Source organism: Salmo salar, chromosome ssa23, assembly GCF_905237065.1.
Source record: "Salmo salar chromosome ssa23, Ssal_v3.1, whole genome shotgun sequence".
Taxonomy (NCBI): domain Eukaryota; kingdom Metazoa; phylum Chordata; class Actinopteri; order Salmoniformes; family Salmonidae; genus Salmo; species Salmo salar.
This window is the reverse complement of record NC_059464.1, coordinates 7775803-7793363: the sequence shown is the minus strand read 5'-3', so window position 1 is coordinate 7793363 and position 17561 is coordinate 7775803. Positions and strand designations below refer to the sequence as shown.

Genomic DNA, 17561 nt, shown 5'->3' with positions numbered 1-17561 from the left:
ATCTCTCTCAGAATGACCTTCTTGATCCAAATCAGTCAGGTTTCAAGACTGGTCATTCAACTGAGACTGCTCTTCTCTGTGTCACGGAGGCTCTCCGCACTGCTAATGCTAACTCTCTCTCCTCTGCTCTTATCCTTCTAGACCTATCTGCTGCCTTTGATACTGTGAACCATCAGATCCTCCTCTCCACCCTCTCCGAGTAGGGCATCTCCGGCGCGGCTCACTCTTGCATTGCGTCCTACCTGACAGGTCGCTCCTACCAGGTGGCGTGGCGAGAATCTGTCTCCGCACCACGTGCTATCACCACTGGTGTCCCCCAGGGCTCAGTTCTAGGCCCTCTCCTATTCTCGCTATACACCAAGTCACTTGGCTCTGTCATATCCTCACATGGTCTCTCCTATCATTGCTACGCAAACGACACACAATTAATCTTCTCCTTTCCCCCTTCTGATAACCAGGTAGCGAATCGCATCTCTGCATGTCTGGCAGACATATCAGTGTGGATGACGGATCATCACCTCAAGCTGAACCTCGGCAAGACGGAGCTGCTCCTCCTCCCGGGGAAGGACTGCCCGTTCCATGATCTCGCCATCATGGTTGACAACTGCATTGTGTCCTCTTCCCAGAGTGCTAAGAGCTTTGGCGTGACCCTGGACAACACCCTGTCGTTCTCCGCTAACATCAAGGCGGTGATCCGATCCTGTAGGTTCATGCTCTACAACATTCGCAGAGTACGACCCTGCCTCACACAGGAAGCGGCGCAGGTCCTAATCCAGGTACTTGTCATCTCCCGTCTGGATTACTGCAACTCGCTGTTGGCGGGGCTCCCTGCCTGTGCCATTAAACCCCTACAACTCATCCAGAACGCCGCAGCCTGTCTGGTGTTCAACCTTCCCAAGTTCTCTCACGTCACCCCGCTCCTCCGCACACTCCACTGGCTTCCAGTTGAAGCTCGCATCTGCTACAAGACCATGGTGCTTGCCTACGGAGCTGTGAGGGGAACGGCACCTCCGTACCTTCAGGCTCTGATCAGTCCCTACACCCAAAGAAGGGCACTGCGTTCATCCACCTCTGGCCTGCTCACCTCCCTACCTCTGCGGAAGCACAGTTCCCGCTCAGCCCAGTCAAAACTGTTCGCTGCTCTGGCACCCCAATGGTGGAACAAGCTCCCTCATGACGTCAGGACAGCGGAGTCAATCAACACCTTCCGGAGACACCTGAAACCCCACCTCTTTAAGGAATACCTGGGATAGGATTAAGTAATCTTTCTACCCACCCCCCCCCACACCCTCCCCCCCAAAAAATATATAGATGTACTATTGTAAAGTGGTTGTTCCACTGGATATCATAAGGTGAATGAACCAATTTGTAAGTCGCTCTGGATAAGAGCGTCTGCTAAATGACGTAAATGTAAACATGTAAATGGTTACTCTCACTTTGGAGCCAATTTGTGCTCGTTCCTAATAAATCTCTCTGTGCGTCATGTAGAAATGACCTCGTCAAATCATGCTATTTTTCACATGCTTGATGTTCTGATTGCAACTGCTCTATTTTGCGCACTGATAACCTCTGGGACTTAACAATCGTATCAAGCATGTTCAACGCTAGTTTGCAGTGTCGCAATTCATTTTTCTCAAGCAAAAAAACAACAAGCTCTAGAATTAATGTTACGTCCTGACCATGGTAAGCTGTTATTTTCTATGGTAGAGTAGGTCAGGGCGTGACAGGGGGGTTTATTCTATGTGATCTATTTCTATGTTCTTAGGTTCTAGTTTTTGTATTTCTATGTTGGTTTGTTTGGGATGATCTCCAATTAGAGGCAGCTGGTCCTCGTTGTCTCTAATTGGAGATCATACTTAAGCAGGGGTTTTTCTTCCTGGGTTTTGTGGGTGATTATTTTTGAGTAGTGTTTGTTTCTCCTCTGCGTCACGGTTTGTTGTTTTGTCTATTCAGTTATTTGATGTATTGCATAGGTTCACAGAGTTGTGGAAATACACACACGCTGCACCTTGGTCCTCTCCTTTTGACAGCCGTGACAATGAACAACTTCGTAGATGTTTTCTTATGCATTCCAACATATTGACGGTAATGAAGAATTTCCTCCCTAGTCAAATTAAATGTAAGACCATTCATGCCTTTTTTGATCAAATCATGAATATATGATTGCAATAACTCATAAATATATATTGATTGCATATTCTCCATCATGCATCTTTCGTTATATATCAGGGAATCTAATGGAACTCCAAATGATCCGTAAAATATATAATGTCAGCGTGGCCATTAACTGTAGTGGACAGTAATATTTGATATGTGAATATGCAGTATATTATATATAAAGTTAATTTGAAAAGTATTCAGACCCAATTACTTTTTCCACATTTTGTTACGTTACAGCTTTATTCTAAAATGAATTAAATTGTTTTTTCCCCTCAACAAACAACACACAATACCCCATAATGACAAAGCAAAAACAGATTTTTTAAATTTGAGCAATTGTATAAAAAACAAAAATGGAAATATCACACTTACATAAGTATTCAGACCATTTACTCAGTACTTTGTTGAAGCAGCTTTGGCATCGATTACAGCCCCAAGTCTTATTGGGTATGACGCTACAAGCTTGGCACACCTGTATTTGGGGAGTTTCTCCTATTCTTCTCTGCAGATCCTCTAAAGCTCTGTCAGGTTGAATGGGGAGCATTGCTGCACAGCTATTTTCAGGTCTCTCCAGAGATGTTCGATCGGGTTCAAGTCAGGGCTCTGGCTGGGCCACTCAAGGGCATTCAGAGACTTGTCCCGTAGCCACTCATGCGTTGTCTTGGCTGTGTGCTTAGGGTCGTTGTCCTGTTGAAAGGTGAACCTTCACCCCAGTCTGAGGTCCTGAGCACTCTGGAGCAAGTTTTCATCAAGGATATCTCTGTACTTTGCTCCATTCATCTTTCCCTCCATCCTGACTAGTCTCCCAGTCCCTGCCGCTGAAAAACATCCCCACAGCATTATGATGTCGCCACCATGCTTCAACGTAGAAATGATGCCAGGTTTCCTCCAGGCATTCAGGCCAAAGAGTTCAATCTTGGTTTTATCAGACTAGAGAATCTTGTTTCTCATGGTCTGAGAGTCCTTTAGGTGCCTTTTGGCAAACTCCAAGCAGGCTGTCATGTGCATTTTACTGAGGAGTGGCTTCCGTCTGGCCACTCTACCACAAAGGCCTGATTGGTGGAGTGCTGCAGAGATGGTTGTCCTTCAAGAAGGTTTTCCCATCTCCACAGAGGAACTCTGGAGCTCCGTCAGAGTGACCATTGGGATCTTGGTCACCTCCCTGACCAAGGCCCTTCTCCCCCGGTTTCTCAGTTTGGCCGGGCGGCCAGCTCTAGGAAGAGTCTTGGTGGATCCAAACTTCTTCCATTTAAGAGTTATGGAGGCCACTCTGTTCTTGGGGACCTTCAATGATACAGACATTTTTTGGTACGCTTCCCCCAATCTGTGCCTTGACACAATCCTGTCTTTGAGCTCTATGGACAATTCATTCAACCTCAAAATTTCTTAAAACCTGTTTTTCCTTTGTCATTATAGGGTATTGTGTCTAGATTGATGAGGGGGGAAATTATTTAATACGTTTTTAAGTAAGTCTGTGTCGGGACATTGGATTGATTAATGTGACGACTGCTGTTCATCGAATGATTAACTGTTTATAATTACGTGATTAAATTAATCAGGTAATTATTAACTCAGTCACCTGGGGACCATGGGAAAGTTTGGCTTTATTGAGTTTCTATATCCCAAATTAACTCAAAGAATGTCAGAATATCGATTTTACAACAGTCGCTTATTAATTAATTTCCTCTACAGTCTCATTCTGAACGTCGCATAATCCTGGAAACTGCACAAACCCGAGTGCAATTAAATAAGTCCGTGCCACACCAATTGAGTTGATTATTTATTTACTAACAAGCTAAAATTATAATAAAAGATACACATACACACAGTCTAGGCTATTGAATAGAACTTAGTATAATGAAACATTGTCCCTAGCAGGCCAACACAATATGACACGTGTTACACAAAATGGGGATTTCAAAAAAGAGAGAAAGAGAGAGTGCACAAGAGAAAAGCACACTTGGGTACATTTGTGAATTTTGCTTATTTTAACCCTAACCTTGCCCCGAACTACCGCGCTTATGGGTCAGAATATAATGATGCAATTCCGTTTCGAAGGTCTCCGATGGAGTGTCTCTTCGTGAACCAGGTTCGCCTTCTCCTCTGATGACGGCACTTCTTTGGTGTAACTCTCTGATTGTCCTCACGATGTCAGTGTCCTATGTCTTAGTGGTCTGTTTCCTCGCCCTTGTTCTGAAAGACGGGTCTTCGGAGGACAGCTAATCAGCCATATAGGTGGTTCCAGCGTGGGAATGAAAGCAGTGTAGACACACGATTCCTTGGAGAGAATAACCGGGTGGTCCTGCCTGCTTGAATTCACCCTCTTAGACACAGCTACTCATCGGGGCGGCAGCGTAGCCTAGTGGTTAGAGTGTTGGACTTGTAACCGAAAGGTTGCAAGATTGAATCCCCAAGGTACAAATCTGTCGTTCTGCCCCTGAACAAGGCAGTTAACCCACTGTTCCTAGGCTGTCAATGAAAATAAGAATTTGTTCTTAACTGACTTGCCTAGTTAAATAAAGGTAAAATATAAAAATCTGTAGCATAGAATGTTTAAAGATTAATTTGTCTTCAACTTCGTGTGGCATTTTGGTGTTACAACTAATCGGACCTTGGCTGCAGCTCATGGTCACCTAGTTATAATGTTAATTCTTAACTCACATGTTTTATACCCTCGGGACAGAAATGGGCGTTTCCGTCTTTAGGGCAAGTTCTCTGGGCGTAACTAGTTATGAGGCAAGGTCTGGATTTTACTCAGATCCAATTTAGACAACTAACTTCACATTTCATCTTTACAAAAACATTCTCTTTGATCTGGACATTTTCCACACAACGTACAACACCGTTGTTTGGGGTCTGGGGTCACTTAGAAATGTCCTTGTTTTTGAAAGAAAAGCTATTTTTTTGTCCATTAAAATAACATAAAATGTTGTAAATGACTATTGTAGCTGGTAAGGGCAGATTTTTTTATGGAATATCTACATACTGTAGACGTACAGAGGCCCGTTATCAGAAACCATCAGAACTGTGTTCCAATGGCACATTGTGTTAGCTAATCCAATTTTATCATTTTAAAAGGCCAATTGATCATTAGAAAACCCTTTAGCAATTATGTTAGCACAGCTGAAAACTGTTGTTCTAATTAAAGAAGCAATAAAGCTGGCCTTCTATAGACTAGTTGAGTATCTGGAGCATCAGCATTTGTGGGTTCGATTACAGGCTCAAAATGGCCAGAAACAAAGTGCTTTCTTCTGGAACTCGTCAGTCTATTCTTGTTCTGAGAAATGAAGGCTATTCCATGCGAGAAATTTCCAAGAAACTGGAGATCTCGTACAACGCTGCGTACTACTCCCTTCACAGAACAGCGCAAACTGGCTTTAACCAGAATAGAAAGAGGAATGGGAGGCCTCGGTGCACAACTGAGCAAGAGGACAAGTACATTAGAGTGGCTAGTTTGAGAAACAGATGCCTCACAAGTCCTCAACTGGCAGCTTCATTAAATAGTACCCTGCAAAACACCAGTCTCAACATCAACAGTGAAGAAGCGACTCCGGGATGCTGGCCTTCTAGGCAGAGTTTCTCTGTCCAGTGTCTGTTCTTTTGCCCATCTTAATCTTTTCTTTTCATTGGCCAGTCTGAGATATGTATTTTTTTTGCAACTCTGCCCATTACAATCTATGCAAGAATCGGAATGCATGATTTGTCACCCGTACTTAAAAACATGTGAATAAAACAGTAAATAACTAAATTACTACCACACAAAACATTTTCTGATAGTGATTTATTGATACAAGTGGCGCGTGCAGGCAGTCAATCACGTGGCCTCTCACTCCCACTCTGAGCCATTCAATGTTGTTGTTTATGTATGTAGCTTGTGAGCTAAGCTGTAGCATTAGCAATGTCTTTCAAAAGGAGACAACTCACAAATGCAGAAATTCTGGAGATTTTTTATAAATTCTGACAATGAGTCTGAAAGTCAGGAATCAGATTCTGACAGTGACAGTGAGGAGCTGCCCCCCAACCTTGTAGCCATTGAGAACCCTGAATTTGAGGACCCCTTGACCACTGATGAAGTCCAAGGTCCCTTTGAAGATGCTGGTGGTGATGGAGGCAGACCGACAGTGGATGCAGTACAGGAGTTCTGTGGTAGTGTCACACCCTGATCTGTTTCACCTGTCCTTGTGATTGTCTCCACCCCCCTCCAGTTGTCACCCATCTTCTCTATTACCCTCAGTGTATTTATACCTGTGTTCTCTGTTAGTCTGTTGCCAGTTCGTCTTGTCTTGTCAAGCTTACAAGTGTGTTTTTGAGTTCCTGTTTTTCCTAGTCTCAGTTTTTTCTAGTCCTGCCGGTTTTGACCTCTTGCCTGCCCTGACACTAAGCCCGCCTGCCTGCATCTGGGTCTCGCCCTGTGTTGTTACAGGTAGCTGGAAGGCCGCCAGCCATTTCACCCCTCCTGGCCCTGCTGTTTGCATTGATGAGTCCCAGTCTGGAGTGCAATGCCCCTTGCCATTTCCAACTGAGGCAGAGTGCTTCAAGTTGTTTCTGACAGAGGAGCTGGTGGGAGACATAGTAGAGGAGACCAATCGCTATGCCTTGGAGCTACAAGAGAAGACAGAGACAGGAGTGAGGGGGAAACTCGCTAAATGGGTGACAACCACAATTAGTGAAATGTATACCTTCCTGGTGACAGTCCTTCTCATGGGAATAGTAGATAAAAACTCCATAAGAGAATACTGGAGCACAGATCCTATGTTTGAAACTCCCTTCTCTGCCACCCTCTTTTCCCAAGAGCGCTACCTAGTTCTGCTGCGATGCCTGCATTTTCGTCAACAATGCTACTGCCAACCTAAATGACACATTACACAAAGTAAGAAATGTTAATACCAGCCTGACTTCAGCATTTGGTTGGGTCTTTGTGCCATACAAGAATCTGTGCATTGATGAGTCCTTGATGTCATGGAAGGGTAGGCTGGCGTTCTGTCAATATATTCCCTCCAAAAGGCACAGGGGTCAAGTTCTTTGTCATGTGCGACGTGAAGACAGGATTTGTCCAGGACATTATAATCTACACAGTGTCCACCACTGACATCCAACACTATGAGGGGCTTGGGGTGTCCGGGTCCATGGTGATGACCATGCTGGCTCCTCATCTCGGCAAGGGACACACTTTGTATGTGGACAATTGGTACAGCACACTCTTCCAGCATCTGCTCTCCAACAGCACGGGGCCTGTGGCACAGTCAGGTCGAACAGGAAGGGAATGCCAGCAGGAAGATGCAGGAAGATGCAGAGAGGGGAGGTGGAGTTCAAGGAGAACGGTCAACAGCTGGCAGTAAAGTGGCATGACAAACGAGATGTCCATGTCCTCTCCACTGACCATACAGCAACCATGTCGGCCACAGGGAAGTTGGACCATCTGACGGGAGAGAGAAAGATCAAACCAGACTGTGTGCTTGACTATAACCTCAAAATGGGGGCAGTGGATAAGGTGGACATGATGAACATCTTTTTGGAATGCACTCGGAAAACTACCAAGTGGAATAAGATCATATTTTTCTGCTGCCCTCAATGGCCACATAGTTCACCGCCAACTAACAGGTGAGATGATTACTGAACAAGGTATTTTTTGTAATTGGATATGCAGTTCACATACAAATCACATACAGTTCCATTATGCAATTATAGTGACAATATCTCACCCACCTACCCACTGCCTCATCATCCTCTCCCTTCCCTCATCATCCCCACTCCCTCTCCCCCATAGGTAAAGTAATTACGTACCAAAAGTACAGAGAGAACCTCATGAGAGAGCTGCTGGAGGAACACCACACCCCTCGGCGCCCATCCACTGGGGGTGGGACAATCCCCTACGCCTCACTGCACGGCATTTTCCCTGCAAAGTGCCTCAAACTGCTGCTCAAGGTAGTCGCACACAAAGGCACTGCAAAGTCTGCCTGTCTGGCACCAGAAGAAGGAAGCAGAGGTTGACAAAGTACATGTGTTTAGCTTATGGCATACCTCTATGTGTTTCACCATGCTTTGGGGAGTATCATATGCTCAAGCACTATTAAGCACATCTACAGCAATTACTGACTGACTGACCTGACAGTTGACCTGCCATGATACTATGCCTTTAGAGGTGGGGGGTGGAAATGCAGTTGTTGTTCAATCACTGCATGAATATGAAATATGGGTTATGCATACTCCGTTTTTTTCCCTCTAGTAAAACCATCACCAATACTTCAATAAAATGTGTTTTCTTGCTGTGTTTTCATCCAGTAAAACTTAAGGAGTGTATGCTGTCATGCAAAAGCTGGCCTCAATCTTCAGCTCGAAAGATGTCCAGTTCCAGTTATGATATTGGCAAATAATGTTCAATACTGTATGTGTGTGGTTTCTGAAAGTACAAAATAAAGAGGAATTATTAGTAATTAGTATTAGTAAGTAGAATACAATATCAGGATATAGCAATAAAACAATATTACAAAGAAGTAACATAATAACCCTGCTATAAAAATAATATATTGCATTGACAAAATCCCAAATGAGTTATAACAGTAAGAAACAGTAACTGTTGAGCTCCACAAGGGCAGGGCAGAGCAGGGCAGAGCAGGGCAGAACAGAGCTATGCTAAATAGGCCAAATGAAAACAAACCATGGTCATAGCTTCAAAATACAACAGACGCTAATACTTCTCTGATGCAATAATAGAAGAATGTATTTTAATTAGTATTTTTTTAATACTTTTACCCCCTTTTCATGGTATCCAATTGTTAGTAGTTGTCTCATCACTACAACTCCCGCACAGACTCGGGAGAGGCGAAGGTCAAGAGCCATGTGTCCTCCGAAACACAACCCAACCAAGCCGCACTGCTTCTTAACACAGCACGCATCCATCCCAGAAGCCAGCCGCACCAATGTGTCGGAGGAAACACCATACACCTATTGACCTGGTCAGTGTGCATTGTGCCCAGCCCGCCACAGGAGTCACTAGTGCACGATGAGACAAGGATATCCCTGCCGGCCAAACCCTCCCTAACAACACTAGTCCAATTGTGCACCACCCCATGGGCCTCCCGGTCACAGCCGGCTGCGACAGAGCCTGGGCTCGAACCCAGAGTCTCTGGTGGCACAGCTAGCACTGCGATGCAGTGCCTTAGACCACTGCGCCACCCGGGAGGCTAATAGAAGAATGTAGCTAGCTACATAAGCACGATTGAATATAACACCATAAAGGTTATATGAAATTAGTACTGTTACCTCGCGTGTCTGCGGTTATAAGGAATACACACAAATATATTATACTCCATACATACAGTGAGCTACAGTAGAAACGACATAACATGACATACAGAAACTATTATAACGTAATAAGGCACTTACTTTGATATAAATGCACACATTTCCAAAGTTATTATCATGTAGTAAAAAACAACAATGAATGCAAGGCGGGGACCAGACGGAAAATGTGAACACGTGTGTGCAGGTCCTGTTTTAACAGGAGATGTGCACATTTCTGCAGACTTGATTTGGAGAAACAATTGGGAAGTGCTTGGGGAAGTTTGTCAGGGTCAGTAATGACAAAAAAATGTATTGTCTGCAAAAGTGAAATGGCCTACCTTTATGTGAATTAATGAGAAGGCAGAACACACCTCAATTTAAACTGTTGTTAGAAAATAAAAACTTGTTGAAAAATAATTTGAAATTGACAAATTATAAATAAAAACAGGCAGCGGGCCTTGGTTTGAGGGCAGGGCGGGTTAACTGTCCTGTTGCGTAACAATCAGATTTTGGAACAGTGAACGCATTCTGACACCACATGCAAAAAAAAACTCATGCTGGGGCGACAGTTAGAGATATATGGAACTCACGTATGAAAAGGTTAACAATGGTGCTGAGGTAGTGCTTGACCATGCAGTCGTGGGTGAACAGGGAGTACAGGAGGGGACTAAGCATGCACCCCTGAGGGGCCCCCATGTTGAGGATCAGCGTAGCAGATGTGTTGTTGCCTACCTTTACCACCTGGTGGCGGCCCGTCAGGAAGTCCAAGATCCAGTTGCAGATGGAGGTGTTTAGTCCCAGGTTCCTTAGTTTAGTGATGAGCTTTATGGGTACTATGGTGTTGAACACTGAGCTGTAGTCAATGAACAGCATTCTCACATAGGTGTTCCTTTTGTCCAGGTGGGAACGGGCAGTGTGGAGTGCGATTGAGATTGTGTTATCTGTGAATCTGTTGGGGCGGTATACGAATTAGACTGCCTCTAGGGTTTCTGGGATGATGGTGTTGATGTGAGCCATGACCAGCCTTTCAAAGCACTTCATGGCTACCGACATGAGTGCTATAGGTTACCTTCACTTTCTTGGGCACAGGGACTATGGTGGTCTGCTTGAAACATCTAGGTATTACAGACTCAGTCAGGGAGAGGTTAAAAATGTCAGTGAAGACACTTTCCAGTTGGTCGGCGCATGCTCTGCGTACACGTCCTGGTAATCCGTTTGGCCCCACAGCCTTGTGAATGTTGACCTGTTTAAAGATCTTGCTCACTTGATCACACAGTTGTCCGGAACAGCTGGTGCTCTCATGCATGCTTCAGTGTTGCTTGCCTCGAAGCAAGCATAAAAGGCATTTAGCCCATCTGGTAGGCTTGCGTCACTGGGCAGCACACAGCTGGGTTTCCATTTGTAGTCTGTAATAGTTTGCAAGCCCTGCCACATCTGACGAGCGCCAGAGCTGGTGTAGTAGGATTCAATCTTAGTCCTGTATTGACGCTTTGCCTGTTTGATGGTTTGTCTGAAGGCATAGCAGAATTTCTTATAAGCGTCTGGATTAGTGTCCCACTCCTTGAAAGCTCAAGCCTTTAGCTCGGTACGGATATTGCATAATCCATGGCTTCTGGTTGGGATATGTACGTACGGTCACTGTGGGGACGACGTCATTGATGCATTTATTGATGAAGCCGGTGACTGAGGTGGTATACAGCTCAATGCCTTTGGATGAATCCCGGAACATATTCCAGTCTGTGTTAGCAAAAAAGTCCTGTAGTGTAGCATCCGCATCATCTGACCACTTCCGTACTGAGTGAGTCACTGGTACATCCTGCTTTAGATTTGGCTTGTAAGCAGGAATCAGGAGGATATATTTATGGTCAGATTTTCCAAATGCAGGGCGAGGGAGAGCTTTGTATGCATCTCTGTGTGTGGAGTAAAGGTGGTCTAAAGTTTTTTTCCTCTGGTTGCACATGTGACACTCTGGTAGAAATTAGTTAAATTGGATTTGAGTTTGCCTGCAAGTCCCCGGCCACTAGGAGCGCTGCTTCTAGATGAGCATTTTCTTCTTTGCTTATGGCCTTATACAGCTCGTTGAGTGCGGTCTTATCAGACCTATATGATATAACCTCTACTTCTCAGAGGTGTGACAATGGAGGTTGGCAAGATCAACACAGAGAATATTGAATTCCTAAGACAACACATAGCAAATGATTGCATACAGTTAATAAGAAAAGTCACATCGGGGCTGGACTGCACTACAGGTGTGGCATATCAAGAAGCTGATTAAACAGCATGATCATTTCACAGGTGCACCTTGTGCTGGGGCCAATAAAAGGCCACTCTAAAATGTGCAGTTTTGTCACACAACACAATGCCACAAATGTCTCAAGTTTTGAGGGAGCGTGCAATTGGCATGCTCACTGCAGGAGTGTTCACCAGACCTGTTGTCAGAAAATGTAATGTTAATTTCTCTACCATAAGCTGCCTCCAACGTTGTTTTAGAGAATGGAACAGAGGGGACTGTGTACACATGATAAGACATGCAATCTACACACACGTGCACATGGTGTTGTATTGTAAATATGTGGTGGTGTAGTGGTGACCTGAGGGAACACACTGAATGTGTGTTATGAATCGTAATGTCATGTAGTATTTTAAACTGTATGTAACTGTCTTATTTTGCTGGACCCCATGAAGAGTAGCTGCTGTCTTGGCAGCAGTTAATGGGGATCCATAATAAATAATTAGATAAATAATATACAATCGTTGTGCAGAAAGGTAACGTAACTATTTCATTGGTCCGGAAGACAAGTGATTTCAGTGAGTACAGAATATTAATAAATGGTAAGTGTGTGGTAGGATGCAGTAGTCAGCGCATGGTTCAGCTGTTGGAATAGTCTTGTGGCTTGGGGGTAGATGCTGGCTTTGAGACAGGTGGTCAGAGACTTGAAGTTGTCACTCACTGCAGCGGATCCCTCTCCACTGTGCATTGCCTTCTCCAGCCTTTACGATCGGAGGCCTCTTTTAGGTAACATGTAACCTGATTTTGGACCCCCTCATCCGTGGCATCCTAGGTTGCAAGGTTCCTCCGAATGGCTCCTATACACAAAGAAAGAACATTGAGTTACAATTGAATAGCACATGGTTTTACACATGAATTTAAGTATTTACTTAAAAGTCAAGAAAAAAAGTGTAACACATTTAATAATATCAAAACTTATTGAGATTAGAGAAATTCCTTTCTCTTGTTTTCAAATTAACTTATGGCTAGATTGCTTGCAGAGGGCTTATAGCAGTCCTCTGAGTTGAGGCAACCCGCCAGAAATGCAAAAGTGGCCTGCTAAGGGCATAAAGCGGTCCTCTGAAAAGGGATTACCTGCCGAAGATGTAAATCACATCTTCAACGGCAAATGCTGCTCACCCACTGGCGGTAGGAATTTCTAACCTTGGGCATAGGGAAAGTGCAACATTTGTGCAAACCGGGGTTGGTTTGACTTTGAATAGCCTATCTGTGGGGCTAGTTAGGGACCGTCAATAAATTACACAATGTAAATGGGACAATATTTTAATGTTGCACACCTTTTAGTTTCTCAATAAATGCTTTCAATATTTCTATATGAATTTCTCCAATTTATAGTTGATTTCATTTTCTTTTACCCCCTTTTTCTCCCAATTTCGTGATTATGATTTTGTCTCATCGCTGCAACCCCCCAACAGGCTCAGGAGAGGCTCAGGTTAAGTCCTCCGAAACATGACCCGCCAAACCTCGCTTCTTAACACCCCCCCCAGCTGCACCAATGTGTCGGAGTAAACACCGTTCAACTGACGACCACGGTCAGCCTGCTGGCGCCCGGCCCGCCACAAGGAGTCGCTAGAGCGTGATGAGCCAAGTAAAGTCCCCCCAGCCAATTGTACGCCGCCCTATGGGACTCCCGGTCACGGCCGGTAATGACACAGCCTGGGATTGGTCTAAAGTTGGCATTCATAGAAACGTAACTTGGCATGAGAATGTTTTTCCTCCATGCAAACTTTAGACCATGCATGCGCAGAATTTCTAGTGGTTGAAGTATTGTTTTGCAAGCAGGCAAGTACATATTTTATGCAAATAGGGGATATGATGACACTCTTATTCATCAAACACAATAACAAGATGCAGCCATTTGCAATTAGTGAGAAGAATGAAAATCTATGTGTTTTATTTTTGGAATAATTAGACATAGGAATCTATTCTTATTCCGCTCACACCTCTAGAGAAATGTGATAAAATGTTCCATTGCTCGCTCTTTTAGAAACTGCCATGAAGTTATAATGCTTGTTCACACTGCAGTTTTATGACAGGTCTGATTTATAAGGGGAAACGTGCGTATGTATTCTTTTCAGAAATGGCATAATAAAGGCCCAGGTCACAAAATGCAAACTTTTGAGGGAAAACTGGCGCACAAAAGTTTTCTGGTATATTCTGTACACAACGTTTATAAATGAGGCCCCATATCTACCTGCTCTTTTAATTATGCTACCTGGCCGGGCTTGCCCTCCTCCTCAACAAGTGGTGGGGTGCAGTTAGCCTTCTGGTGGCTCCTGTTTTTTTTTTTTTTATCTCCTTCAGTTTGATCTGATGATTTGATAAACTCGTCTATCAGTGGGCGGGAATCTAAACTAGTGGCTGCTGCCTGTTGCTGACATTGTGTAAAACTTTCTTCCACACAAATTATGTTCACAAATAAACTACACAGAAACTGAAAATGTGCACCCATGACGTAGCAGATTTCCCCTGGCAATGGAACGGTTAGATAACGGTCCTGCTGGGAAGAAATTACCTGCATTGCTGCCATACCATCCGCAATATCATCATTATTTCCCCTCTAAATGCAATTCATGTGAGATTTATATTTTTTTCAAGAGGTGCGCAGTTCAGGTAAAACAAGTGTTAAATAATGTATCATCATTCTGACGGAGCTCCATGAAATACTATCCTAGCCTAGCTGCTACACTGACCGCCGGTCTCGATTTGAACCCTCTACTCATTGCGCACGTGAGTAGACTACAACGGTAACGGTAAAAACAATAATAATTACGGTTTCTATTATGAGCATTAAACCAGGTCATGTAGCATATTGTCTACTGCAGTAGTGTGCATTCTCTACTAGAATAATTTGCAGACGCCGGGGGTGTGGTCTCTGACATCAGCACGCGCTGTTCTACTCCCTAGGTCTGGCTCGAGGTCTGGACCAGGCAAGCGTCATTATATCGGACCATATGGACGTCTGCATTTATATTCTGTATTTTAATAAACAAGTCGCACAAATTGGATAACGAATAGAAGGCACGGATAGAAGGCAAGAGCATCGAAAGAGAGGCAAGTTTATTCAGCATTTTTAGGCTACCACTCGAGTTTCAGCATGCTGCTCTGAAGTTCCTATTCGCCAAGTCACGTTTTGTAAGTGATATGTTTCCATGTCTTCATTTTATATTGTAATATGTAATGTAATGTACAATATTAGCCAGATACTATGGAATCCATATATTTAAATAATGTTCGATTTTTCTTATATCTGTAGGCCTACATTCTGTATTAGTTTTACTATAAATCATCCTTATATTGCTTCCTACAATAGTGATTCAAATAATGACATAATGATAATAGTACTACATGTTTGATCATTATATCAACATATTTAATGTCATAATAATGAGTCTAATGATCATGTAACTTTGATGACGTTTCCAGGTAGGGCTGGCTGGGAGTGAGAGGGCTGGCTGAGAGTATGCTGGACTGGATGCCTCGGCCTGTCAACTCTGCAGTGGATTAATATTATTCAGGTACAGGAGGGAGCCAGATTCGCGTGTTGTGTGTTCATCGTGCTGACACTATTAGACAGACAGAGGGGTGGAGCTTTAGAGGTGGACCTAACCAAGGAAGACTGTCTGGTTTCTTCTCAGTGTATGGTGCAGTTTCTCACCCTGATGCTGAAGGGATCCTTCCAATGTTGACTCTTTGATCTTCTCTTCAACCCAAGGGCTTCTAAATTACTAGACTACAGAGGGAACTGCTAAAGTATTAGGCCTCGCTGAGGCATTGGATTGAAGTTTGCAAAGTAAAAACAGCAGACGTGAGTGAGTGGCACAGGAGATCTCAGTTGGAGCCTGCCTGAGGACCTATCTATGAGCCTGTGACTGTGGCCATGACAGCCTCTGACAGCAGCTTCCAGTACCGTGCGCTCTTTGAGTACAAACGTGAACGTGGTGATGACATCAGCCTCCAGCCGGGGGACGTCCTGACGGTCCTGAAAGCCTCCCTAAAGGACTACCAGGAAGGGGACGAGCGCAGCCCCAAGGGATGGCTGAACGGCACCAACGAGCGGACCAAGGAGAAGGGCGACTTTCCTGGGACGTTTGTGGAGTATGCAGGGGTAGTGAGGCAGGGGCTGCCTGTGGCCAAGCCCTGGCCCAGGCCCGTACCCCCAACCCCTGGGGGAACACAGAGCAGCGTCGGGCCCGGGCCCCAGCCTCCAGGGGCCACTGCAGCAGGAGGTGAGTGTTGGGACTGGGGCTAGGGCATGCCAAGACCACTCCATTCAGAAACATGGAGTCTGGTAAATGTTTGAGCTATCTGTTATGAACTGTTAAATGAATGCAATTTAATGGTGCTTTGCTTTACTGTTGGTCTGGTAATCTATTCCGCTAGGGTTTTATTCTGATGCTGGACCAGAGGTGTACAGTAACACTGACTGAATGGCAGCCTGTCTGTTGGGTCATTCCATTTGATTTCAATCACTTTTTGACCGCACCCCTTTTGATTTGAACATAACTTTCCATACAGATTTTCCCACGGTAGAAGTGGTCAGAAAGCATCTTTTTGTTAGTGGAGGTGCTCAAAGTTGACCCGTTTTGCATACCCAATCATAACATGAGACATCCATGTCTTCATCACTGGAAAAGATTAAAGGTTGAGTTTGACATCATGAAAAAGCTTACAAACAGGGTTGTCAAACTATTTAATAATTTCTTGGTTATTTTAATTTTACTTACCTCTAACGTCAATTATAAAAAAAACGTATAGACTCCAGCATTTTTTTTTGTGTGTGCATATGTTGTTGGTTAAACCCTAATTTACATAATCTGAAGTGTATGTGTTGTGCCCACCATCAATTGAGACACAGCAGGGTTGTTCCATATGATTTCAATCACTTTCTGACTGAACCCCTTTTGATTTGAACAAAATCTTCCATACATGTTTGCCCATTGTAGTAGTGGTCAGACAGGGACTTTTTGGACCTGAATACCAAAACATTCAGGAGATAGAGGTGCATAACGTTGACCCATTTTGCAAGAAGTCATTTCCATGTAAAAGGACCCATGAGCACCAACGTGAAGTTTATAGGAGTATATCAAATTTTGTGTGAAATGAAAGCTAACAGCCTATATTTTTGAGAAATTAAGGCATATATATATATTTTCAACCATTTTACATCCTAGAAATTACAAATAGGCAAAGACTTTGATTTCTGGTCATGGGCAATTCCACATTAACAGAACTACGCTTTGACTCAGTTCTTTTTTACATTAAATGTATGCCAAACAAAAACCATTGGTTTCAAAGTTTAACAAATCATACAACTCTATGCACGAGGACTGCTTTTAACAATTTCCACAGGACATTTTTCCAAAAACTGCAGATACAAACTTTGGTAAAGGAATTACTGTAAAATCTCTAAGGTTTTTATACGACCACATTTTGTCTGCAGAAATAATGGGGTGTTAGCTATGAGATGGAACTTGAGTTTGAAAAAAATCTATTTTGGTTATTGAACTACAGTAAGTGAAGGGGATTTACACCAGGTAACAGAATTACGGTGATGGAATTACGTCATGGGTCCCTGATCTGCCCTACAAAAAAATGTATAATTCTGAATATGAATGTACTTTTTCCTCATGTTTGGACATCACAACGCAGCATAGCACAGTAGAGTGCAATGCAGTACAATACTACACAGCGGAATAGAGTTCAGTAGAGTACATTCAAATATACTGTGCTATAGTTTTCTTTACTGTACTGTACAGTACTACTGTATTGTATTGGACTGTACTCTACTGTGCATTACTGTACTGTACTCTGCTGTGCTCTACTC

General features: G+C 43.7%; 1 protein-coding gene and 1 pseudogene across 1 annotated transcript in view; both read left to right on the top strand.

Annotated features, from left to right (window-relative positions):
- The first annotated feature begins 6912 nt into the window (after nt 1-6912).
- On the top strand, nt 6913-8151 carry LOC123729806 (piggyBac transposable element-derived protein 4-like; annotated as a pseudogene).
- A 6507-nt stretch (nt 8152-14658) lies between these two features.
- The window catches only part of LOC106584012 (phosphatidylinositol 3-kinase regulatory subunit gamma), a 327133-nt gene continuing 324230 nt past the window's right edge, over nt 14659-17561 (top strand). The window contains exons 1-2 of the mRNA XM_014168762.2: nt 14659-14869; nt 15161-15963. Of these exons, the coding sequence (XP_014024237.1) occupies nt 15615-15963 (349 nt within the window). The 5' untranslated portion in view covers nt 14659-14869; nt 15161-15614. The remainder of the gene's footprint in view (nt 14870-15160; nt 15964-17561) is intronic.